At 53.7% G+C, this 26,281-nt stretch overlaps 1 protein-coding gene across 11 annotated transcripts in view; it reads right to left on the minus strand.

Moving 5' to 3' along the window:
- CNIH3 (cornichon family AMPA receptor auxiliary protein 3) overlaps positions 1–26,281 on the minus strand; it is a 247,843-nt gene that overhangs the window by 74,184 nt on the left and 147,378 nt on the right. For 8 of the 11 annotated variants that reach the window (XR_015246051.1, XM_086693937.1, XM_086693935.1 and 5 more), the window contains 2 exons: positions 17,541–17,609; positions 12,567–12,614 (listed from right to left, as the gene is read on the minus strand). The exons of 1 other annotated variant lie outside the window; for it this stretch is intronic. Coding sequence is in view for 6 of the 10 variants with exons in the window: in XM_086693937.1 (XP_086550063.1) it covers positions 12,567–12,614; positions 17,541–17,609 (117 nt within the window). In the remaining 4 variants the exon portion in view is untranslated. The remainder of the gene's footprint in view (positions 1–12,566; positions 12,615–17,540; positions 17,610–26,281) is intronic. 2 more of the 11 variants (XM_086693929.1, XM_086693939.1) reach the window with 1 other exon arrangement.

A 26,281-nucleotide genomic window follows, 5' to 3' on the forward strand; every position in this document is an offset into this window, starting at 1 on the left:
CGGAGCCTTTATCTGCTTCCTACCAGGACACCCGGGTCCCAGCGCCTTGAGCCGCGAGGGGCGGTGATGTCAGCGCTCAAAGGCCACGGTGCCAGAGCCGTTTCCACCGTGAGTCCCTGCCCACCTCCTGGGCTGTAATCGGTGGTCGTTGTCCTCCGGGATTTCATCATAGCCACGACCCTTTGGCAGATACAAAAAGGGAACAGGATGTCTCTGTCCCTTTACAACAAAGGCACTTTGCATTTGTATAGGGCACTTGACGCATTCACTGCGTTTCCTTGTCGACTGCCTCGTCTTACCCTGATGAAACAAAACTCCATGTGTTTCTAACTGTGCCATAGAGACCGCTCAGGGATCAGAGCCAGTGAGACGGTGCTGGACGAGGACCGGAGCCCCAGACCGCCTCAAGGGTAACAAATCCCACATAAGCAGCAAATGGATCCGGCATGACAACGTGGCAGCTAACCGTGGGGAGAAGATGCATCCGGAGTGTGTGCGCGGGTCCAGCAGGGAACCCCGGGGAGGCCCAGCCGAGCCATGGGGGTCAGTACAGGCCGGTGCCGGAGGTGAACTTCAAGGAGGCAGAGACTAGGGAGCCCTACAGCCCTAACGAGAGGCCATTAGAATTTGGCACATCTTGCGGCCTAGAAACATGACCCAGAAATGTTTCTTGCTTTTCGAGCAATGAGGAAAAGGGCAGGAATGGGTATCTGGAAGGGTGGGCCCTGGAAGTGGCGGGGGGGGGGGGGGGGGGAGGGGGGAGGGGATTGATTGAAAAACACAAGTCTTTACTCTTCATCACGTTGTGGAAAAGGGAGCTTCTGGAAGAAAAGCTGGACCAGGAAAAACAAGGTTTCTGCAGATCGCGGGCAGAGTCCTCCCCCCGGGTCCACCCTGTCCTCAGAAATGGGAAGTCAGGCACTCACTCCTTCGGTCCGCTTGGGCGCCCACTGGCAAATTACTGCTTTTACCCTGGTGCCATTTAGGAAATGATGGCTCTCTAAATCATCCCCCGGGGCTGAGACTGAGCCACCTCCCGCCTGCTCTGCCAAAGGCTGGCTCGTCCTGCAGCTCCGGGATCTGCACCCCGCCCGGGGGGAGGGGCGCTCCCCAAACCCCGACGTCCAGGCCACGTCCCGCAGGGACTCTGGGGTGGGACCCCCGGAGCAGCATGCTTTAGGCCCCCCAGGCAACGCCAACGCGCCGTGAGGTTGAGACGGGCTCTAAGCCCGTCCGTGACCTCGCTCACCCGCCGGGCAGGGAGGGACGCTCTGATGAGACAAAGCACGTCGCGCCTGCCACTGGCCTCTCCTTGGTCACCTCCCTTGCCATAATCACTCGGCAGGAGAACTCTGCCACGCACAGCATGGAAATAACGGCGGCTGCCAGGCTCATGTTCCCTAGTCCATTTAGCTAATTAACGCAAAGCAGACACCTCGTCAGGCAGTGCGGTGGGTACAAAAATCAGGAGGGCAAAATCCCTTCAAAAATACCAACGTGTAAGGTATGTGTACGAGCGACTATAACATAAGGTGTCGTAGCGGGGGCTCTGAGAGACTGTGAGGCAGGGATTCAGGGGGAAAAAAATGAGATCCCTTTTAGCTGGACTGAGCCCGTCTTCACAGCGCGCGCACGCACACACACACAACCGCACGCTCACACACACATCCCCGTCAGCACCCAATACAGCACCACGTGCACAGCAAAATGAATTCCAGTCAAATGACCGAATCAAGTCAGGCCGGTGCCCACCCGAACCCACCGAGGCCAGTGTCCAGGATGTCCTGGCTCCCCTGCCCAGCCCCACGATGCCCAGGTTTCTCCAGGTACCGCCAAGCCCCACCGCGACCTCTGACGCCTGGTCTGCCCCCCACCACGCGGCCCGTGGAGTCCCAGGTGCACAGCCGTGGCCATGTGTCCCGTGGGGCGGCTTTGAAGACCGATTCCTCCCTGAGGCTGCGATCTGCCCCATCCCCCAGTGTTCACTGCCCCCTTCTCTCCGGAATAAAATCCCTCATCTTTGGCTGAGCATACAGCCCCCAAAATAACACCAGCTGTGCCCATCTGCCTAAGATCCGGCCAATGAGTTAAGGGGAAGAGGTCTGTGCACCTTCGGGGACACGTCCCCACAGAAACCACCCTCTCCCTCTTCCCCCTCCCCCCTGGGATTGAAGGGACATCGTGGTATGACACCTGTAGACTGTGGACCGGGCAGGAGCGTGTGCGGGTCCCCAGGTGGCCCCTGGGGGCACCGTCCTCCTGACCACACCCCATTCCGGATGGGCTCCCTGCGTCCGTCCCCGGCAGCGGAACCCACCTCATCACCCCTTCCCGCCTCCCAAACCCGCAGCACCCAGAGTCTCTTTCCACACTCACGAGAGAAGAAAGGGTTACAGAAAAGATCATTTCTATGACAATGACCAGTGGTCTGGGGACTTCCCACTGAGTCCACAAACCCACCTAGAAGGTCAGCTGTGAGAACGCGCTTTGCTGACGAATGCAGTGAGTCAACTGGCCTCCTTTTCTGCTCCACGTGCTCTGTGGAGACCACAGGGGAAACCAAGTGTCGTCACTCTCGGTTGGTGGCCTGCAGACACAGGCCCCCGGTGAACGGCATGGAAAGTCAGCATCTCGCACAGACGGAAGCACATGGCAACAGTAAGAAAGAGAGTGAGCGTGGGCTCCAGGGCCACAGACCCGGGAGCAGGTGACCTCGAGCAAGGGGCCTACCGTCTGCCGGAGGCCATCGCTTCGCCACCTCACGGGACGCTCAGCCACACCCCCACCCCAGGGCCCCTCCACAAACCCCCCGGAGCCTGAACTTCCCAGGACGGGGGTGTCGGTGAGAGTTCTCCAGAGAAGCAGAGCCGACAGGGCGTGTGCATGTGAGTGTGCGTGGTGTGTGTGAGGGGTGGTGTATGTGCACACATGTGATGTAAGAGCACATGTGTGCACGTGTGAGTGTGCATGGTGTGTGAGCATGTGTGTGAGCCTAATCAGCTGCCCACTCCCTCATCGCAACATGGCTTGGTCGCACGCACATATATGGTACATACAGAGAGAGAGAGAAAGATTTTGAGGGGCTGGCTCATGTACTTGCAGTGGTTTGGGAAGTCCCAATTCTGCAGCGTGGGCCGCCAGACTGGAGATCCGGGAAGGCCCGATGCTGCAGCTGAAGTCTGAAGGCGTCTGCTGCAGAACCGCCTCTTACTTGGGGAGGTCAGTGTTCGTTCTCCGAGACCTTCAACTGATTGGATGAGGCCCACCCATATTAGGGAGGGCAATCTGCTTTATTCAAAGTCCACCAATCTCAATATTAATCTCACCCCAAAATACCCTCCCAGAGACATCGAGAGTAATGTCTGACCACATGTCTGGGCACCGCGGCCCAGCCATGTTGACCTATAAAATTAACCACCACAGGGGGTGGCCATTCAGGAATCCGTATCCTCAATAACCTCTCCAAGTGTGATGTGAGGCACAGCCAGCTTTGGGGACCACTCTCGGGGACCCACCCCAAGGTCACTGGTGGCTCCAGGGTTTCTCCCTCCATCTCCACGAGGGTTCCTGGACTTCCTTTGTGAGGGGACACCGGTCTTCCTCACGATATGGAGCGGGAAGGCGTTCCCTCGGCACGCAGCAGGGACACAGCAGACGACGGACGCTCCTCAAGCCTGTGCTGCCTGCCTCCTGCCCCTCCCCCACCTCCCGCAGCCGAGACAACTCTCCAGACCCCGGGCAGCCACCGGGGAGCTGCCTGCGAATCACCAGGACACCCGCCAAATCACTGAATACCTCTCACTGGGTTCCTCCGTCGTGGCCGCCCGTGAGACGCACACAGGGCGTCTTCAAATACAGGTAACCGGACCTTCCCGAGCAGTGCGCCCGGCGGCCCCGCAGACCTGTCCCCTGCTTCAACAGTGTTGGGACAGAACGGACCCAGGGACACCCTTCCACCAGCCTCCGACCACTTTTAACCGCTCTTCCAGCCATGACCTTTGGAGCCATCTTCTCGGCCACCCTCTGCCTCCGGGACCGGACAACACCCTATTCTGAACTCAGCTCCTCGTTACCGATCAACCATGAGCTGCCAGGTTCGTCAGAATTATCCCACCGAGGTGGAGGCCGCCGTCAACGTCCTGGTCCACGCGCACCCGCGGGCCGCCTACCCCTCCCTCTCTCTGGGCTCCTATTTCCACCGGGAGGATGTGGCTCTGGAGGGTGTGGACCGCTTCTCCCACGAGTTGGCTAAGGAGAAGCGGGAGGGTGCTGAGCGTCTCTTGAAGGTGCAAAACCAGCACGGCAGCCGCGCCCTCTTCCGAGACGTGCAGAAGAGGTGCCGGGATGAGGGGGTGAAAGCCTGGATGCCACGGAAGCCGCCCTGGTCTGGACCAGGCCCGTTTGGATCTACACGCCCTGGGTCTGGCCCGCGCAGACCCCCAGCGCCGTGACTTCCAGGAGAAGCACTTCCTAGACGGAGGTGAAACTCATCAGGAAGATGGGCGACCCCCTGACTCACCTCCGTAGGCCGGCTGCCCCCCTCCCCAGGCTGGGCGAGGCCGGCATCTCTTGGAAAGGCTCACCCCCCAGCATGACTCGGGGTCCCTGGAGCCCAGCAGCCCGTGAGGGGCCCCTCCGGCAGCCCCCGGATGCCAGGGCTGGTGACCAAGCCTCTCTCTGTGGCCACCAGGCAGCTTTGCAACACCCTGGAGCCTGCTCTCACACCACGGACCAAATGGAAACAGGAAAACTTTTTGCAGCAGGAAAAGCAACAACAACAAAAGCCAGCCCCTCCCAAGATGCACGTTAGATCTCCAGGGGGGATTCTGATCCGCAAAATGGTCAGGACCCACCAGCTGCACTAATGACAAACACAACAAAGCAGTGGACTCTACCATTTATCGCTTCCCCATACGGCACTCGCACACGATTTTGCACAACACGGGCAGCGAGGTTTCACGGCGAGTGCTAAGTGCCTCCTGCATGCACTTCTGAAACTCCCGGCTGTTGGATACCGAGCGGAGAAGAGCAAAGCTGTGATGCAGCGCTGGGACGGTGCTGGGCACTGGCTGGGCTCATTCACTGGCTAAGTGACACATTTGCGCCCCTGGCCTAGAAGGTGTAGGACTCAGATTTGTGCTTCGGATCTATTGCCCCAGCATCTATTGCCGATTCTGCACGTGGCTGACCTTCAGGGCTGCTCCCAAACGGAACGGGGAAGGAGAAGTCCTTGAACCCCCGTGGTTCTAACGAGGCCACCCCTTTGATGGAAGTGGGCTGAGATCTCCACACGGTCGTCACGACGGGAAGAATATGTAGACGCTTCTGTGCTGCTCTCCTTGAACCTGTGAGTCCCTGGATCTACACGGAAAGACCACTTTTCACCGGAGAAGAGCTTATTTTGAAATAACCAAGGGTCTTTTCCACGCCTTTTGCCAAGGATATAACAGCATGTCGCCTCCTTCTTAGGTCTATCCGTGCCATGTTGGCGAGTGGTTGTACCCTGGGGGGGAAGACAAAATTCATGTACGGTAAACGCTACACACGGTGAAATGGCCACTGACACGGCGTAGGGATGCCAGACATTTCATCACTTACTGATGCCTGCGCTCTGAGCTCGGCTCTGGGGATGCCCTTGTGAGCAGGCAAGGTGTGGTCCCTGCCCCAGAGAGCTCACAGATCGGTCCGGTTCTGTCCAGCTTCAGTGACCTCAGACGCTCCACGCAGCCGAGCGGCCCAGACACACTGGCTGTGATGTCATCTCACCACTGAGCCCTCAGGTCTCAGTTTCCCCATCTGAAAATGAGGGGTCCGATCAGATGACCCGTAAGGTCCAGATTTAGCATTTCATCTCCTGGTCACATGCTGACCATCAGGACTGGGTCCCACATCGTGCTAAAGTCTGGGGACTCAAGGAAGACCAAGACACCGGTGTCCACACCACATCTTCTTTGTCCACTCATCCGCCGACGGACGCTTGGGTTGTCTCCACGTCTCGCTTACTATAAATAAGGCCACTGGGTACACGGGGGTGGCACGTCTCTTCGGCTTGGTGTTTTCATTTCCTCTGGATCGATAACCAGAGGCAGAACTGCTGGGTCACAGAGTAGTTCTACTGTTAACTTTCGAGGCTCCGCCATACTGTTTTCAGTAGTGGCCGCACCAACTTGCGTTCTCACCGGCAGGGCACGAGGGTCGCTTTTCTCCACATGCTCACCGAACTTTGCTATCTCTTGTCTTCCTGATGCCTGTTCTAACAGGAGTAAGGTGGTGTCTCATTGTCCCGATCCCCGAATCTTAATCCCCTTCCTACTGACGTGGTAGATGGCCGGCACTTATGGTACCCGCAAATGGCCTCGCCATAGCCACACCTTTGCCTGGGACTCTGTAGTCCCTCCCAGTCCTACTCCGTGTTGGCGGAGGTCACCAAGGAGACGCGACCAATGGGTGACCGGTGAGGTGGACCCTGGTGCCCAGAGCTCCTCACCCACTCTCTTACCTTTGGGATGCGGGTTCCACCGGCCCCCCCCGCTCCCGGGACCTGCCCCCAGGACAGGCCTGAGATGGTGACGTGGTGTTGGGACCACGTGAACAGATGTGGCTGAACCCCACGAAGGCCTCTTTAAAAGCTTCTGAAACAGGCGGGGAGGGGTGCAGAAATCTACCCGCCCTGTGGTTGCCCGAGACAAGCCTCCTGCGTAGGTTCCCTGACTTAGCCACCTGCCACCTGGCACGGCCTGCCCCCTGCACAAACCTGGGGAGCTTCTGAACCCACACCCTGGGCTCGGCCTGTCACTCGCGTCAGCCCACAGGGCACTAGGAGGTCTGATGCAAACCAAAGCTTGAAAAAGCGCCCGCGTGTTTCCACTTGTTCTCCGGCTTCTCTGTGACGCAGTGAGCAGAGCCTGGGCGAGTCGCTGGAGGACGAGATGCAGAGCGGGTCCAACTGCCCCCGTGGAGGCCGTCCTAGGCCAGCTAATGGCCTGTGTCCAGAGACACGCGTGAGCCTCAGGCAAGAGCAAGTGACACCCCTTCTCCCTGTAAGCCCAGCCAGGGTCAGGGGACCAACCAGTGACCCACGGACCCACGAGAAATAGACGTCGTAGCTGTTGCTGACTGGCCTGACCCTCTATGATGGTGGTGATGAAGAAGCAGGGAGGATCCGGCCAAGCAGCCACAGGCAATGGGGAGCCAGAGCTGTTGTAGGGTCCGCTGCCTGTCCTGCCGCGGCCTTGGGGGCGAGCGAGGTGAGGACAGAGCCCCCGCTGCCCCCACCACCCAGCTTCCCGTTCAGCAACCCTGGGACAGCACCGCTGCTCACACGGCGAGCAAAATGTGCCGTCCTTCCCTCTAACGAGGACTTTGCCGCAGAAAGCGATGGAAAATACATTATACATGAGACACAGTTTCTGAACTAGTTGCAAGCGTTGTTCTAGGATATTTTTACTTTTCTTCAAACATTCCCTCGAGGGGTGAACTATCCTAGCAAGGAGTTAAACGGAAATAGAAAAGAGCCTTAAAGGAATCCACTCGGCCCCATCATGGTGAGCCAAGCATATTACAGGGTCCCTGTGGCTTTGGGGATTCCTGCCTTCCCTTTAAATAGCTGAGCGATATTACCGTCGTGGTGGTCGGTAAACAGCAGGTGTCAGAGAAGCAACAACTTCCCCTATTTTGTGATTAAAAATGTTGACTTCAGATCCACTGACTTGAGAAACATGAGACCCCAGAACAGTAAATCTCTCTATGCCCCCGACTTCCTCATCTATTAATCATTAGTGCTTCACAGTGTCGTTATGAGGATTAAGAGTTAATTCTTCTAGGGGTGCCTGAGTGGCTCGGTCGATAAAGTGTCCCACTTGGGCTCAGGCCATGATCTCACGGTTCGTGGGTTCGAGCCCCGTGTCGGGCTCTGTGCTGACAGCTTGGAGCCCGGAGCCTGCTTCGGATTCTGTGTCTCCTTCTCTCTCTGCCCCTCCCCCGCTCGTGCTCTGTCTCTCAAAAATGAATAAACATTAAAATATATATATAAAAGAGCTAATTCTTTAAAAAAATTTTTAATGTTTATTTATTTTTGAGAGAGAGAGAGAGAGAGAGAGAGAGAGACAGAGCATGAGTGGGGGAGGAGCAGACAGAGAGGGAGACGCAAAATCCTAAACAGGCTCCAGGCTCCAAGCTGTCAGCACAGAGCCCAACGTGGGGCTAGAACTCACGAACCGTGAGATTACGACCTGAGCCGAAGATGGATGCTCAACCGACTGAGCCACCCAGGCGCCCCAAAAGAGCTAATTCTTTTAAAGGCAGGCAGTGGTCACTCTAAAAACAGAAACAGCTCCTGTCCCCAGCACATTTTAGAAATCCGCCAGCCAACACAGACTTCCATTCTGGAAAATTCCTGAGCCAAGGATGGTCTCTCTAAGGCATTCCACGCAACCACCTCTGAGTTTATGTGTCCCTTTTCAACTGTATCGTGTCCCTCAATTAAACACACCGTTCTCTCCAGAGCCCAAAGGAAGAACAGTGCCAGCGGCTAAAAAGACTGGCGATCAAGTCAGTTCATTGTGGCAGGAGTGCCGGGAATTACGGAAAAGGCACCGTCTTCACTATTCTTCCAGGTAGCTAATGCCGGACAAATAACGTGATCCAAAGTGATGTGGGTCTTTCTCTGGGCTCTGGTACAGGAATGCATTTAGCAGCCTCCTCTGAGGTCAAAGAAATTGGGACAGAGTTTGAAACGGTCTATTTATAAATGTACAGAGTCAGCAAACAGCTGATGTGTGGCACAGGATACAATCAGGTTTTTAAAAAAAAGACTCCCCCTTATGTAAGCAGCACAAGCTTGCAGTATCGGTCAGCCATCGCTATAACAATGCCGCATAACAAATCATTCCACAATTCAGCGCCTCGCAACAATAATCATTTATACTTGCTCGCACAGCTGAAGGTTGACTGGGGGGGAGGGGTCACTGGATCTAGTGGGCTTGGTTCTGAGCTACAGCTGGGCTGGGGTCTGCACCCCGTGCCCCCGGGCTCCTTGCAGTGGGTTGGCCCCAGTGACGTCAGGTCAGGCGAGCAGGCACTCCCAGAACTCGGAAGACCTGGCAGAGCCCAGCGTGCGTGCAGAGGAGAGGGTCCCCGCAATCCCTGGCTTCGGGGAGGTCATGGCTTCAGGGACGTGACCCCACGGATACAGCGGAGGGTGCAGAATCGGGAACAGCAGTGTGGTCTTCCTACTCGACCGCCAGCTCCGCCTGCGGGATCACATCGTGGAGTGTCTGCGGCGGGTGCCGGTTTCACACCGTTCAGCTGTACTTCCGGCCTTGACCCCTCCCCCGAAGCAGGTGTGGCTCGGGTAAGCACGAAGGGGGAGGGGCACAGGCGGTCAGGGTGGTAACTCCTGTGGCCTTATCACCACCCCGTTCTTTCCAGAATAAAACCTGGTGCACCTGCCGCCTCCCACCTGGTTACACGGCCGCAAAGGACGCAACAGCCCCGCCCGTCCTCCTCTTCCACAGCCCTGGAGGGAGGGAAAATCATCCATCCCCCGGGGCTCTCTGCAGCCACAGAGGGCAGAAAACCGACACTGAGACTGGACACAAGCTTGCGGAAGCTGGGGAAAGAGGAGAAGCGCAGCTCCGTCAAGCCACACGGCGCAGTGGGTCCTGCCACGCACGCGGGCTCCGGCGAACGCGAGACCATCAGTGACACACGACCAACTTGGCCCAAGGGAAGTGACACTTGACACGTCCCAGGACAACCAAATCCAGGGTGTGACGACCACAGCTCGCCAGGAACGCTTCTCCCCGAGCTCATGCCGACCCTGGGCTCTCACTGAACTTCCTTTCCTGAACTTGGAGAGGCAGCAGGGGCCCCTCGTCAGACGCTTCCTGCTCCTACCCCGCCCTTCTCCGTGACCCACGGAGCCGACATCCTGCTCCAGTGGGAGAGCGGCTCACAGAGTGGTCCTGCCCTAGAACGTGAATCATACGCACACGTCAACACAAGAACCCTGCAGTTCAGACAATTACCCAAAGAACACATTTCCTGATAATTACAGAGCTTGAAATGGATCCACTTGAAAATCCCTTCCTTCCTCCCGAGAAAGCTGAGGAGGTGGTTTAACAACAATCAGCTGCTGAAATGCATCACATTCTGGGTGTTAGGAGACAAGTTCCAAGGAATTTCTTGGAAGGTACAGTTCCCAGAAGGTGGTGGTGCTAACCAGACCCACTCAGCCTCCCCCTGTGCCCGGCACGGGCTCAGACTCTGGCAGGAGGACCAGAGCTGGAGCCTGGGGGAGGCCGCCGGCCATGGGCCACCGCACCTGCACCCACCTCGGCACGGAAGGCATGCCCCGGGGGCGTTCACGGGGGTTTTGGCAGCCACCGAGGGTCAGGACGACAGCGGTAACGTGTGACGGTGTCAGCCGTTCTGAGCTGCGCACACCTCTGTCCTCCCCGCTAATTCCCCAGCAGCCTCCCAGGGGAGGGGTTGTGCTCACTGCGCCCAGGGTTAGAGTCGCACTGAGGGCCTCGTGGATCACCGGGGCAGGGGGCAGGACAGGAAAGCAGCAGAAGCCTGCATACATTACCTCCTGTCCGCTAAGGACCTTCTGTGTAGACGGCGAGCACGACAGAGTTACATGTGATATGAAAATACACATCTGATGTAAGTAGTAAGTGTAGTAAGAGAGACACGTTCCCGGCTAGGTTCTCGCCCGGCCGGTGGCGGGGCCGAGGCCGTGAGGCTGCAGGATGAGTGATCAGTGATGGAGCACGGCTCTCACACCTGCAGACTTGAAGTCAGTGTGCCCTGTCCTCTGCTGTCTACCGGAACTCTCCTCCCTGTCCTCTGCTGTCCACTGGAACTCTCCTTGCTGTCCCCTGTGTCTACTGGAACTTTCCCCCCTGGTGTCGCCTGCTAACATTGAACGAAACATGCCTTCACAGGAGCAGTGGAGGCTGCAGCAAGGTGGGGTTAGGTGGGGGGGAATGAGGGGACGGAGCCCATGAAAAGGAAAAAAACAGAAAAAGGCCCTTGGAATATGTTTCCTGGAGCAAAACGCCTCATCTACTGCATACAGTTCTAGAAACTGTATGCAAACTCTATGTAAATTTGCAAATGGTAATGCTAATTATTGCTCAGCCCCTTTTCTTTCACACCCTTGGCTTTGACCTTCAGGCTGTAAGGCAGGACTCTGGCAGACACAGCCAGGCCACTGGTCCCTGTCCCACCAGAGTCAGTGGTCAAGCAGTCAGAAAGGTGAGCAAGCCTGATGTGAAGGATGTGGATTACTGCCTTGCCAGAGAGTCTGGGGTGGGGCTGGGGTACGTTCAGGATGGGGGAAAGGGATGAGACAGACACTTAGCTGTCAGTCGTAAAGCACCAGCCAAAGACCAGAAGTCACAGCCGAAGGCATCACTGGTGCCCAAGATATTACCTGGGAAAGTAATTCACAGATTCATGAACTGCCCTTAATACCAAATGACACGTGCTGTTCTCTTAAGTCCTTCTTTACTCTTGGATCACTAGTGTTTTCATATGCTTCTCATCATCTGACCATACTTCCCTGCTGCCTCATCCAAGACGTGAAACTCTAACACACTGAGTGTCTGAGAAAACATCAACGGGCAAGTAATTGGCAGGAAAAATAATTAACTTTTGATTAATGCTCTTCCAATGGAAGGCATCATTATTGAAATCTAGAAAAGTTTCAAAAGCTTGCACGATGATTTTCCTTCTGTCGATGCTGGCAAGGTATCTGTTTCTCTCCTACTCACAGGAGGCTCAAACACTCGTTTCGGGTTGACAGGTGGCTTTACGGTGTCCTGTATCCCATCCGCTCTGAACAGAGATGGGGATGTCCTCTGGCTCTCGGCTGTGGGTACTGCTTCCTCTACCTGCAAGTTACTGGTCTCTACACTTCGCTGCTCTCTGCACACACTTTCCTGCTGGACGGTGACGTCCCTCTGCCATCGGGCTTCCCCAGCTATGTCTCGGAGAGCACGCGCACCCATGAATGTGCATGCACACGTGTGTTCCGGAGGCGCCCGGCGGCTGTGACCTCTGCCCATCCATTCAGAACAACTCTCCGAACGCAGGCTCCCCTTCATCACGCGTCCTGTCCCAGCCCTGACACGCTCCCCGTGATGCTGTCAATCAATCTGCGAGGCTGAGTGGCAGCTGAAACCTCAAAGGAAAGCCAGCAGCTAGTTAAAAGCTTCCTGGAGCCGGGCAGGTGCATCCCCAGCGCCAGCCAGGAACAAAGGCCGCAGGGGCAGCATCAGGTGCAAATGCCATCCATCATCACGCAAAGATAGAGGACCTCCCGATCCAACCAGAGGCACCCGCAAGGATGCAGCTCCACCACTCTGGTGATGGCCGCCACTCTAATCGGCTCCTTTCATCTCTGGAGGTTTCCACACGCTCCCACCTCCCCCGCCCCTGCCATCTGCCTTCGGGGGAGACAGGGCTGGAGCAGGCATGAGCCTCGCTGGCCCCTTTTACCGTGTGACCGGCCACGACCCCGTGGCCGTCCACCCTCGGTGTGGCGTTCCTGCACTGACCTTTCTCAGGAGGAAGCAGATGCGTTCAATGTTCCTCAGCCGTTCCCTCTTCAGGACGCAAAAGACAGGAAAAGAGGGGAGGTTGGAGGTTAGATGTTCTGCTGCGAGAACCTGAGAAGCCCCCACATTCAGCCCCCAGTACAGGAGGCAGAACCCACCAGAGACCCCTCCCGGCCACGTGGCCTGCATGCTCCCACCCAGCACCTCCTAACGAGAGTTTCTGCTCATAGAACTCACTGGCAAAAAAACAAATCATCCAATTGTAAATGGGCAGAGGATCCGAACAGATATTTTCCCCAAGAAGACATACAGACGGCCAATGGGTATGCGAAAAGGTGCTCATCGCCCATCATCAGGGAAATGCAAATCAAAGCCACGGTGGGGTACCGCCTCACACCTGTCAGGATGGCCCAAATCAACAACACAGGAAACCACAGTGTCAGCGAGGATGGTGCGGAGAGAGGAGAACCCTCGTGCACTGCTGGCGGGAATGCAAACTGGTGCAGACACTGTGAAGAACAGTATGGGGGGGGTCCTCAAAAAGTTAAAAATAGAACTACCCTACAATCCAATAATTCTACTTCTGAATGTCTGCCTGGAAGAAACGAAATCACTGCCTGGGAAAGATATCTGCACCTCTGTCCTCACTGCAGCGTCAGTAGTATTTCCAATAGCCACAACACAGAGTCCACCTAAGTGTCCCTGGATAGATGAATGGAAGAAGAAAATGTCATACACACACACACACACACACACACACAGCATATACATACTATTATATAGTACGATATACACACATACACATACACAGTATGCATATAGTATATTATATAGTATGAGATACGTACACATATACACACACATGCACATATACACACACAGCATATATACAGCATACTATTACATAGCATGATACACGTACACACGCGCACACAACACACACAAACACTGGAATATTACTCAGCCATAAAAAAGAAGGAACCCCCTGCCGTTTGTAACAACGTGGACGGAGGAGAGGGCATTATGCCGAGTGAGGTAAGCCAGACAGAGAAAGACAAATCCCGTGCGATCTCACTTATGTTTGTGGAATCTACAAACGTACAACAACAAAGCAAACTCCTAGAAAAGGAGATCAGAAGTGTGGTCATCAGAGACAGGGAGTGGGGGAGGGGTGAAAAGGCACAAACTTGTGGTTATAAGACAAGTACCAGGGACATCCTTCCTGGCGCCCACAATCAGCCCTCCTGGGAAGACCGCTTGGGCCCACTTGGGTCCCTGGAGCACGGGTGTCCTGATTTGTGTCCAAGGTAGGGTGGATCCCCACCATTGGTTTTATTTGTCTAAAGTGAGTATATTTAGGGGAAGTCATCATCCCACTATGCCCCCAGACTAAGACTTCTGCAAATGTCGAGGTCCCTGTCTGGAGCCTGGCTCACTGCTGGGGACAGGTGCCTAATGGCTGGGCAGGTGATGACGGTCACGTCACACACCGTGTGTTGCCTCCCCTTTCCCGCAATGACTTTCTTGTTTTCTGGAGCCACTGTGAGCACGGCTGCGGCATCCGCCGGCGCTCTGTTACCGAGGCAATGTGGTGGCCGTGGATGTGACGGTAATGAAATTTCTCGCGGATCTGGAGGAGACAGGTGGCTGGGACACTTCTATTTCCCTAACTGACTCATACAGTGATTCCTGGGCGCCCTTTAAGAGCCCACATCAGGACAGATTAGCGCCCACGTGGCAAGGAAGGCAGACCATGCGTGTGCGCGCCCACACACGCACGTGTGCGCCCACACAAACCCCCATGCAGCTGGGCTTCGAGGCTGCCTACGTGGAGAATAAGGAAAGGTGTGCAGAACCAGGCACAGAGAGGGTGCCGTGGGACACACGGGCTGGTCCTCAGGGGACAACAGCTCCCTCACTCCGTGGCGACAGTGAAGGCCCCACTGGGAAAAGGAAGGGAAGGGCTAAATGAGATGCTAGAGTAACACGGGGGCCCCTTCCTCCTCCTGGAAGGGGGTCTGCCCCGAGGGCCCAGCAAGTCTGTGCTTTAGGGGATCTTCCTAGAGCAACTGCTTATAAGCTGAGTCCCCCCGGGGCTGGCGTCACCGCCCAGGGGGGCAACTGTTCCGAGCCTCCTGAGGCTGAGCTGCCTCCACGGAGGCCGAGGTCGCTCCAACACAGTTTAAGGAGGCATCTAAAGCGCTTAACTTCCTGCCAGGGAGTAAATCCTAAGAACCAAGAAAATGTGCCTAATATTCTTCCATGTAGGGTTTTAACAGATTTTTTTTTTTAAATCCCAGATAAGAGGGACGCCTGGGGGGCTCAGTTGGTTGAGCATCCGAGTTCGGCTCAGGGCATGATCTCATAGTTCGTGAGTTTGAGCCCCGAGTCGGGCTCTGTGCTGACAGCTCAGAGCCTGAAGCCTGCTTCCGATTCTGTGTCTCCCTCGCTCTCTGCCCCTGCCCCACTCATGCTCGCTCACGCGCTCGCTCTCTCTTTCTCTCTGCTCCTCCCCCATGTCCTTCCCATGCTCGCTCCCTCTTTCTCAAAATAAATAAACTTTCAAAATCCCAGACAAGACTCCTTTCCCTGGGCCTTCAGTCTGTCTACACGTTTGGCCAGCAGGGTCCAGGCTCCTTAATTACATCACAACCTGTTGGAAGCGTGGCTCTAATGACAGGAGTAAAGAGCTGAGACCCAGCCTCCAGGCTCACCTCACCCTGCAGGATTCACTTTCATCAACAACAGTTGAGCTCCTACTGTATGCAGGCTCCGTTCTTGCTCCGACCCTCAGCAGAGGCCGCCTCGGCCCCCGTGTGAGTCCTGTTTCCTCCGTCCCATCTGAACTAAGAAAACTGCCTGCTCCGTGACGTTTGTCTGTGGGTTGGATTTGCAGGACGGAGCTGAGTGGAGGACACATTTCTGCACTCGCGTGACCCTGGGGTCATTTCAGAAAGCCCTGGGTGTTCTAAGTGAGCTGCGTCCTGATTTGAGCCCGGACAGCTAGGAGGACGCAGCGCAGGCAGCTGACCCCCCGGGACGCGCCCTCTCGAGCTGAGCAGCTCTGTGCCCTTGGCGGGTGCAGACGAGCCACTGCCAAACAAACGAAACATCCAGAAAGAAATGAGGCCTTTCAGGCCCTGTGGAGCCAGGTTAGCCGGGGTGGGGGGAACACTGGCCGATGGAAACCAGATGGATTTTAACGCAAGTTTCATAAAACTAAGGAGTTTCCAAGCGCCTCTGAGGGAGTCTTTCAACTTGTAACAAAATTCTGCTTCCCACAGTTGACTTTGAAAGGGTTTGGCTCTACGCCATGGAACCAAAGCATGGGTGCCAAAGGGATTCTGAAATCAGGCTTTAGGAAATCAGATCTCCGAAAGAGACAACATAGAGGAGGAGGTCAGAACACAGACGGCACACCTCGAATCCTGACCTCGCCGCCTGCGAGCCGTGGGCCCCTGCGTGGGTCTGTACTCGCGGTAAATGATGCCAGCGTGGGAGAGGATCCTACGTTACACACACGAGGTTCCCGCAGGCGGAAAAGACTACCAAAACCCGGCGACTCCAGTAAAAACCCTGCACTTCACGGAGGCGACCCTGAAGCCTAGTCCCCTGGTCTTGTGGTTCCTCCAGGGAGCTTAACTTTCTCCAAGAACGGACCCCTGTGTCCCTGTCACTAGAGAGTGATGCCGCGAGCCTTCCAGGTTAAGACAGCGTCACACTAGTAAATCCTGCTGGTCAGTCTACAGCCTCTAAATAAAACTATCATCAGGGCGCCTGAGTGGCTCAGTCAGTTGAGCATGTGACTCCTGAGTTCAGCTCAGGTCATGATCTCGTGGTTTGCGTGATCGAGCCCCACGTCGGGCTCTGTCCTGACAGCCCGGAGCCTGGAGCCTGCTTCAGGTTCTGTGTCTCCCTCTCTCTCTGCCCCTCTCCTGCTTACATTCTCTGTCTCTCTGTCCCCCTCCCACTCTCAAAAATAAACACTAAAAAATTTTTTAAAACAAGTATCAACAGAGCTACTCAAACCAACACTTGCTTCCATGCTGGAAGGGCCTGGGAGGACCTTCATCGGTGCTTGGGCCCCGTGAGTTCCGATGGAGAGATGCCCCCTGAGTGACCCGCGTGCACCCCATCCTCTGAGCCCAGCAGTGCTGGTCTGGAATGAGTGTGGACAAGGCCCTGTCCGCGTGCGTGGCCGGTCCCCGGCTCCGGGAAGTAGGCTGCACTGACCAGAGAAGCAGAGACCCCACCCACCCCTTCCCTACGAGCGCCCCTATCCCTCTCCTGCACCAAGGCCGCTCTCCACGCCCACCTCCATATGGGAGCAGCTGACAACTGAGAGGGAGTGGTAGGACCCGGAGCAGCGACCTGGGGCAGAGGGGCTGTCACCGCACCGACGACCAGACCGCGTCGGGTTCCCCAGCGGAAAGCGAGTCGGCCTGGGCCCACGGAACCTCTCAAGGTGGGCATCTCCTGGGCGGCGGTGTGGGGTCAGGGGCCCCGAACACCCACTCTGCACGTGTCCCACTGAGACGCTGGCCAGTGCCGAGCACGAACGACCACTAAGGAGGCTCCCGTCCCCCACAACATGCTGGTTCAAGGACGAATAACCACAAGACAGCACGAGGCCTCAGCACGGCAGACCCCCCCCCCCCACCTGGGTGACTGGGGTGCTCATACTTGTGAGTTAAGTGGAGACGTCCGACCTCGGGCGCGAGATGTGTCCTCAACAGCCCGGAGCCAGGCACTCAGGGCTGGTATGTCCTTCACCCGCCCCACCCGTATCAGAACCTCCCTCCTCCACAGGCCCGTCACCACCCTGCCGTCCGCCACCCTGCCCACTGCCCCCCTGCCCTCTGCCACCCTACCCACCACCCCCCTGCCCTCTGCCCCCCGGCCCCCCCATCACCCTGCCCTCCACCACGCCCCTGCCCTCCACCCCCCTGCCCGCCACCAGCTCCCACCACTTACCGCGTGAACAGGGTTGCACTGGTCTATGGGGCTCTTAAAATCTGTCCTTAACTCATCGAAGGCAATTATCTGAAACGAATACGCAGAATCGAGATGTTAGTGCAAGCGTGAGCCAATGCACCAGGCCACAGGCTCCCTGTAGATCTGCTGCAAATGATACGGGGCCGGGGAGGTCAAGGACAGGAGGCTGGCTGGAGTCGGCGGCGGTCAGAGCTGGCGACAGACGCCTGGGGCTGACTGGGCTCCTGTGTCATCTTCTGCATCCGCTTAAAAGTCCCCCAATTAGGAACAGGCCAGGTGCTGCATAAGGCCTCATCCTTGTGACTGGTAGACAAATAAGGCCCACAGGCCTCATACGCAGCCTGGTGAGGACAGACGACAGAACCGTCCTCTCAAAGCTAAACTCACTCACAAACTAGCCCTAGAGGAGGTCAGAGGCCAGGGCCTCAGGTGCACGGAGCTGGCGGGTCAGGAGAGGCAGGGCCAGGCCAGGGGGGTCTGCAAAGAAGTCAGGAAGGAAGAAGAACTCAGTGGGAAGCTGTTTCTTTTTTCAAATTTATTTATTTATTTTGAGAGAGGAGCAAGACAGAGTGAGCACACTAGCAGGGGAGGGGCAAAGAGATGTGGACAGAGGATCCAGAGAGGTCTCTGTGCTGACAGCACAGAGCCTGACGTGGGGCTTGATCTCACGAACTGCGAGGTCATGACCTGAGCTGAAGTCGGACGCTTAACCAACTAAGCCATCCAGAAGCCCCACGTCAAAGTACTTTTCAAGGTTCCCCCCTTTTATATGAGCCAGCAACACTTTTTTTTTTAAAGTCTGTTTATTTTGAGAGAGGAGAGAGAGAGCGTGCACAAGCAGGAGAAGGGCAGAGAGAGAGAGGGACAGAGAGACCCTCAAGCAGGCTCCACACCGTCAGCACAGAGCCCTACACGGGGCTTCATTTCACGAACCACGAGATCATGACCTGAGCCAAGATCAAGAGTCGGACGCTTGACCGACAGAGACCCCCGGGAGCCCCCATGTGTGAAGCTGTGTCTGTGAACTTGAGCCCTGTCTGTGCCACCACTAAGCCGAAGCTAACTCATCACAGAGGTCCTGCCCCAGACTCTCCAGCCTCTCCCCGGCCCCAACCGCCACAGGGTCACAGAGCAACGACTCACTGGCCAAATGGAGTCCCCACGAGGGGCCCCACCAGGGCTAGCGATGCCCCCTCCCCACAGCAACATCAGCAGACTCTCAGGCAGCCTGGACCCACCTCAAGAAGCAGGGAGTTGTATCTCAAGGAGCTCTCCTTCTTTAGGCCAACAGCATTTATAATCAGGGGATTAAAAATCACCTTGCTTGTCTAAAACAGTTATTTTGCTAAAAATAATAGCGCTGCACTGCGGCAAACCCTTCCTGGAAGGGTGAGAAGTGGCTGAAATCTCAACCCGCTATAGGTAATGAGTCCCCAGGGCTGCCCCACCGAGGGCTGAGCATTTAGGAGACGCCTCTTTTCTCTGGAATGTTCTCTCCCGGCAGTGCCCTCTGGCTTCCGCAAGCTCCTCGCTGGGTGAGCCCTCACGATCTCGAGTCTGCATCGCGTGATCTTACTGCTCGAGCACTGGGCACACTGGGTGGGGCGCCTGCCTGGCATCCGGTTCGGGGAGCCGAGCCCCAGGCACCGTGCTCGGATGACGGGGTCTCCGGGCTCGGACAGCGAGCACCGTGCCCCAGGTCCGGAATCCAGGATCAGCTGTGTGCCTTGCAACACAGTGTCGCTTCTCTGGGATCGAAAGGGCAGAAAGAAAGTGCGGAGTTACTAAAGACACCGGAAGACTCCCCGCCCTGTTCGTAGCTTCGGGACACAACGGTGAGCGGGAAGACACGGCCCTGTCGTCACAGAGTTTACCACAGGGACTGGGTGGGGGTGATATGAAGAAACAGAATTGGGGGGAGGTCTGAGAGGTCTCTGGGGAGGTGCCCCCTCACCTGAGAGACCTGAATGACCAGGAGCCAGACATGGAAAGTTCCAGAAGGAAGTTAGGCTGCAGAGGCCCCGAAGGGGAAGCAAGGTCTGAAGGAGGGAGATGCAGAAGGGCCACAGAGGCCGAAGCCCCCCGATGGAGACACCACGGGAGATGAGGCCGGGAGCAGGGACCGGCCAGAACCCCACCCGTGCAGGGCTCCCGTGGCCATGCTCCACCAGCTAGGCCTCTGTGGTCCCGGGCGCTGTGGCCTCCGGGGGGCTTGCAGAGCTGAGCACATCGGCTGCTCGCAATCTGACAAAGGGAACCAACCGCCTGGACGTGACCGAGTGACCATCGGCGACACACCGGTGCTGGTGACCCCAGCGCCGACCGCACACGCCGGGGAGGTGCTGGCGAGCAGATCAGGTCTTTCAGCGAGGCCGCGAGTTCACCCAGCGGAAAATCAGTGCCCAGAGAGTGGGGGACAGAAGGAGGGGCATCCTGGCACATCGGACCGGGGAAGCCAGGTGGCAGCTGGGCGTTGGGAAAAGCAGTCCGTCGTTTTCTAATGGGGGGGCTCGTGGCCCGAGCCCGGAATCTCTGCCTCCGGGCCCACCTGGAGAGGCACGGCTCCCTCACCCGGGTCTGTGCTCAGACTCCCACACGGAGTCCAGTGGGGCCAACCCCTCTCCTTGTTTCTCCGTGTCGTGGGCCGAATAACGTCCCCGGGTTCTCATCCTCCCGGAACCTCAGAACGTGACCCTATTTGGAAGTAGGGTCTCTGCAGATATAATCACTCAAAATGACACTACAGACCCGAAATCCAGTGACAGCGTCCCCGTAGAGAAAAGGACACGGGAGACTGCAGTGCTGTGGCTACAAACCAGGAGAACCACGGATCGTCAGCAGCCACCGCAAGCCAGGAGCCTCCCCGGAGCCCCCCGAGAGAGCAGTCTCGACTGCGGACTTCGGCCTACAGACGTGGGAGGGAAAAACACCTGTGATTTCAAGCCACCTAGTCAGTGGTGGCCTGTGAAGGCAGTCATGGGAAAACCAATACACTCCATTCACAGAGTGTCTGAAATTGCCACTGCTGGGACCCGAGACATCTGCGGGAAGACGTGGCTCTGGTGACAAACAGGAGCATTTCTGGACCAAAATAAATACCCCCGCCCCCGGGGAAGCAGGCTTTAACTGCACCCCGAGCCTTCCCGTAAGTCCTCCAAAGCCACACTCAGGATGCACTTGTAGGGGCGCCTGGGTGGCTCAGTTCAGCGTCCGACTTCGGCTCAGGTCATGATCTCACAGTTCTTGAGTTCGAGCCCCACATCAGGCTCCGCGCTGACGGCCTGTCAGTGCAGAGTCCGCTTCAGATCCTCTGTCCCTCTCTCTCTGCCCCTCTCCCCCGCTCGCGCTCTCCCCAAAATAAATAAATATTAAAAAAATAGTAAGGCACTTGTAATTTAGAAAGAACGGGGTTTTTATGACCTCACCATATCTTTTCCCTATTCCCTATCACACCATTCCCACACAACACGCAGCCCAAGCCCGCTCTGGGACGGGAGAGGGACGGCTGATGGGAACAAGTTTACTGCTGGGGACCCATGTGTGGCGTGACATTTGGTCCCGGTTCTATGTCTGACCCTGGTGCGGCCATGAGTCCTAACATCTCTGTTCCCTGATCCTAACCCGCTCCAGGCCAGGGTTTGCTAAGCCACCTCTCAGCCCCTCGGAAGAAAGCTCCACACTCACGGACACCAGCCGCTCCTTCGGGTCCTGCCTCAGCTCCTGTCACCGCGCCGCATGCAGAGACCCAGGGTCTCTGACACGCAATTTACTGCCCACCTCCTTTCCTAAAACCGTGCAAGGCCCACAGGTCACGGGTGCTTTAAACTTCCCTAAGTATTTTCACGTGTTTTATTTTGTGTTCGTTTTCCATAACATCCCAAAGTGGGGTGCCGTCCGCTTTCCCAGTGAACAATCGAGGAGAATGATGGGTCATCAGGAATGCCCGAGGTCACCCAGCAGAAGGGGGACTAAAACCGTCCCTCCGATGCTCCTCCTTGTGCTGTTTGCACGGGGCCACACAGCCTCACCGCTCTTCCTGGGGGAGTGAGAAATGTTTACTATACCCCCACCGGTACAGGGTGCCATACTGGGCAGGACACAACGGGCTTAGCACCGACAGCCCTGTCTTCTAAGGACTCCCAATCGAGGAAATTCCTTAACCCTACCCGGCCAAGAGCTTAGAAAAGAAAACTATTTCAGACCGGCACAGGGCGTCTGAGTCTCCCCCTAACCTCACCCCGATTTCACCTCCGTATCAGTCAGCGTTCTGGAGAGAACTGGCTCATGCAGTTCCAAAGGCTGGCAAGTCCCAAACCTGCGGGGCGGGCCGGCAGCCCGGAGACACAGGCGAGGTCGATGCTGCAGGAGCAGTCTGAAAGCCACCTGCTGCAGAATTCCCTCTGGCTCGCGGGAGGCCAGTCTTCTCTTCTATTTGGGGCTTTGGCTGATTAGATGAGGCCCACCCACATTAGGAAGGACAATCTGCTTGTGCTCAAAGTCACTGATTCGTTTCCATTTTATTTTTTAGTTATCTTTTTAAAATCCAGTACAGTTAACGTACAGTGTTATGTCGAACACTTCTGTGCAGGACTCAGTGCTCATCATGAGAAGTGTAGTCTTAATCCCTTTCACCTAGTTCACCCATCACTCCCCCACCCTCCGCTCTGGGGACCATCAGCTTGCTCTCCAGAGTTGAGAGTCTGTTTCTTGGTTAGTCTGTTTCTTTGTTTTGTTTCTTAAATTCCTCATATGGGTGAGATCGTACGGTCTTTGTCTTTCTCGGACTTATTTCACTTAACATTGTACCCTCTACGAGCAATCCACGTTATCGCAAATGGCAAGATTTCATTCCTTTTTATGGCTAATATTCCGTTCTTTTTCATCATCAGTCCATGGACTCTCGGGCTGCTTCCACAGCTTGGCGATTGTAAATAATGCTGCTGTAAACACAGGGGTGCATGTATGCTTTCGAGTCGGTGTTTTCATATTCTTTGGGTAAATACTCAGCAGAGGAATTATTGATCATATGGTAATTTTAATTTCCTGAGGAACCCCCCACACTGTTTCCCACAGTGGCTGTACCAGTTTGCATTCCCGCCAACAGTGCACGAGGGGTCCCTTTTCTCCACATCCTCCCCAGCACCTGTTGTTTCCTGTGTTGTTGATTCTGGCCATTCTGACTGGTGTGAGGTGATCTCTCGTTGTGGTTTTGATTTGTATTTCTCTGATGATCAGTGATGTTGAGCATCTTTTCATGTGTCTGTTTACCATCTGGATGTCTTCTTTGGACTATGTCTTCCATTTTTTAATCGGATTATTTATTTTTTAATCGGATGTTGAGTTGTGTAAGTTCTTCATATATTTTGGATACTAGCCCTTTACATCATGTGCAAATATCTTCTCTCATTCCATAGGTTCCCTTTTAGTTAATTGTTCCTTCACTGTGCAGAAGCATTTTGATATAATCACATTTTTTTTTTTTTTTGCATTTATTTCCCTTAGGAGACATATCTAGAAAACTGGCTATGGCTGATGTCAGAGAGACTGTGCTCTCTTCTAGGATTTCTACGGTTTCAGGTCTCACATTTGTCTTCAATCCAATTTTTTTTTTATTTCTTTTTAAGTTTATTTATTTTCGACAGAGACAGAGTGCGAGCATGAGCTGGGGAGGAGCAGAGAGAGAGGGAGACACAGAATCTGAAGCAGGCTCCAGGCTCCAAGCTGTTAGCACAGAGCCCGACGCGGGGCTCAAACTCACAAACTGTGAGATCATGACTTGGGCCGAAGTCAGACGCTTAACCGACTGAGCCACCCAGGCAGCCCTGTCTTCAATCCAACTTGAGTTTAGTTTTGTATGTGGTGTGAGAAAGTGGTCAAGGTTCATTCTTTTGCATGTAGCTGCCCAGTTTTACTAGCATCATTTCTTGAAGAGACTGTCTTTCCCCCATTGTATATTCTTGCCTCATTCTTGAAGGTCAATTGACCATATCATCGTGTATTTACTTCTGGGCTCCATATACTTTTATATTGACCTATGTGTCTATTTCCGTGCCAGTCCCATAGTATTTTAATTACTACAGCTTTGTTCTATAACTTGAAATCTGTTATTGTGATGCCTCACAAAGAAGCTTTGCTCTTCTTTTTCAAGATTGCTTTGGGTACTCAGGACCTTTTGTGGTTCCATACAAATTTTAGGATTGTGTTTTCTAGTTCTGTGAAAAATACTGTAGGTATTTTGATAGGGATTGCATTTAAAGTGTGGATTGCTTCGGGAAGTACAGAAATTTTAACAATACTTGTTCTTCCAACCAAGAAGCATGGAATGTTTCTCTATTTCTTTGTGTCATCTTCACTTTCTTTCCTCAGTGTTTTACAGTTTTCAGAGTACAGGTCTTTCATCTTTTTGGTTAGGTTTATTCCTAGGTATTTTGTTATTTTTGGTGCAATTTTTGGTGACGTTACTGAATTCATTTATCAGTTCTAGTAACTTTTTGGTGGAGTCTTTAGGGTTTTATATATATAGTATCATGTCATCTGCAAGTAGTGAAAGTTTTACTTCTTACTTACCAATTTGGATGCCTTTTATTCCTTTTTCTTATCTGATTGCTGTGTCTAGTTCTTCTAGTACCTTGTTGAATAAAAGTGGTGAGAGTGGAGGGGTGCCTGGGTGGCTTAGTTGGTTAAGTGTCTGACTTTGGCTAAGGTTTTGATCTTGCAGTTCATGAGTTTGAGCCCCACATCAGGCTCTGTGCTGACAGCTCAGAGCCTGGAGCCTGCTTCAGATTTTGTGTCTCCCTCTCTCTCTGCCCCTCTCCCACTCATGCTCTCTCTCTCAAAAATAAATAAAAATTGAAAAAAAAAATTAAAAATAAAAGTGGTGAAAGTGGACATCCTTGTCTTGTTCCTGACCTTAGGAGAAAAGTTCTGTTTTCCCCATTAGAAATGATGTTTACCGTGGGTGTTTCATATGTGGCCCTTATGTGAGGTATGTTCCCTCTAAACCTACTTTGTTGACGGTTTTTATCATGAATGAATGTTATACTTTGTCAAATGCTTTTCCTGCATCTACTGAAAGGATCATTACGGTTTTTATCCTTTCTCTTGTTGATGTGATGTATCATGTTGACTGATTTGCAAGCATTGAACCTTCCTTGCATCCCAGGAATGAATCCCACTTGATCATGGTGAATAATTTTTTAAATATATTGCTGGATTCCATTTGCTAATATTTTCTTGAGAATTTTTGCACCTGTGTTCAACAGGAATATTGGCCTGTAGTTCTCTTTTCTCTCTCTCTTTTTTTGTTTTGTGATGTCTTTATCTTTTTGGTATCAGGGTAATGCTAGCTTCATAGAATGAATTTGGAAGCTTTTCTTCCTCTTCTATTCTTTTGAATAGTTTGAGAAGAATAGGTATCAACTCTTAAGTGTTTGGTAGAATTTCCCTATGAAGGCATCTGGTCCTGGACTTTTGTTTGCTGGGAGTTTGTTTTTGGTTTTTTTTTTGTTTTTTTTTTTTTTACTGATTCAATTTCATTGCTGGCATCCAGTCTGCTCAAATTTTCTATTTCTTCCTGGTTCAGTTTTGGGAGGGCGTATGTTTCTAGGAATGTATCCATTTCTTCTAGGTTGTCCAATTTGTTGGCACATAATTTTTTCATAATATTCTCTTATAATCCTTTGTATTTCTGTGGTGTTTATTTCTGATTTTGAGTCACCCCTCCTTTTTTTGTGAGTCTGGCTAAAGGCTTATCAATTTTGTTGATCTTTTCAAAGAACCAGCTCCTGGTTTCATTGATCTGTTCTTTCTTTCTTTCTTTCTTTCTTTCTTTCTTTCTTTCTTTCTTTCTTTCACTTCTGTTTTGTTTATTTCTGATCTGATTTTTATTATTTCCTTCACTCTACTGGTGTTGGGTTTTGTTTTACTTTAGCTCCTTTACATGTCAGATTAGATTGTTTATTTGAGATTATTCTTGCTCTTTGAGGTAGGCCTGTATAGCTATAAACTTCCCTCCTAGAACCACTTTTGCTGCATCCCAAAGATTTTGGATCATTGTGTTTTCACTTTTCATTTGTCTCCATGTATTTTTTAATTGCCTCTTCAATTTCCTGGTTGACCCATTCATTGTTTAATAGCATGTATTTAACCTCCATATATTTGTGTTCTTTTCAGATTTTTCTTCTTGTGGTTGCATAGAGTTGTGGTCAGAAAAGATGCATGGAGGGGCGCCTGGGTGGCTCAGTCAAACATCTGATTTTGGCTCAGGTCATGATCTCACAGTTGATGAGTTTGAGCCCCGGGTTGGGCTCTGTGGTGCCTGCTTCCAAGCCTCTGTCTTCCTCTCTCTCTGCTCCTCCCCCACTCATGTGCACTCTCTCAAAAATAAATAAATATTTAAAAAGAAAAAGAAAAAGAAAAGGTGCATGGTATGACTTTGGTCTTTTTCAATTTGTTGGGACTTCTTTTGTGGCCTAATACGTGATCTATTCTGGAGAATGTTCCATGTGCATTTGAAAGTGTGCTTTCTGCTGTTTTAGGATGGAATGTTCTGAATATATCTGTTAGATCCATCTGGTCCAATGAGTCATTCAAAGCCACTGTTTCCTTGTTGATTTTCAATCTATCTATTTAAGTAAGTGGGGTGTTAAAATCCCCCAGTATTGTTGTGTTATTATCAATTACTTCCTTTATTGTCATTAGCTGCTTTATGTGTTTGGGTG

This window comes from Puma concolor, chromosome E4, assembly GCF_028749965.1.
Source record: "Puma concolor isolate L17-30 chromosome E4, mPumCon1.1.hap2, whole genome shotgun sequence".
NCBI lineage: Eukaryota > Metazoa > Chordata > Mammalia > Carnivora > Felidae > Puma > Puma concolor.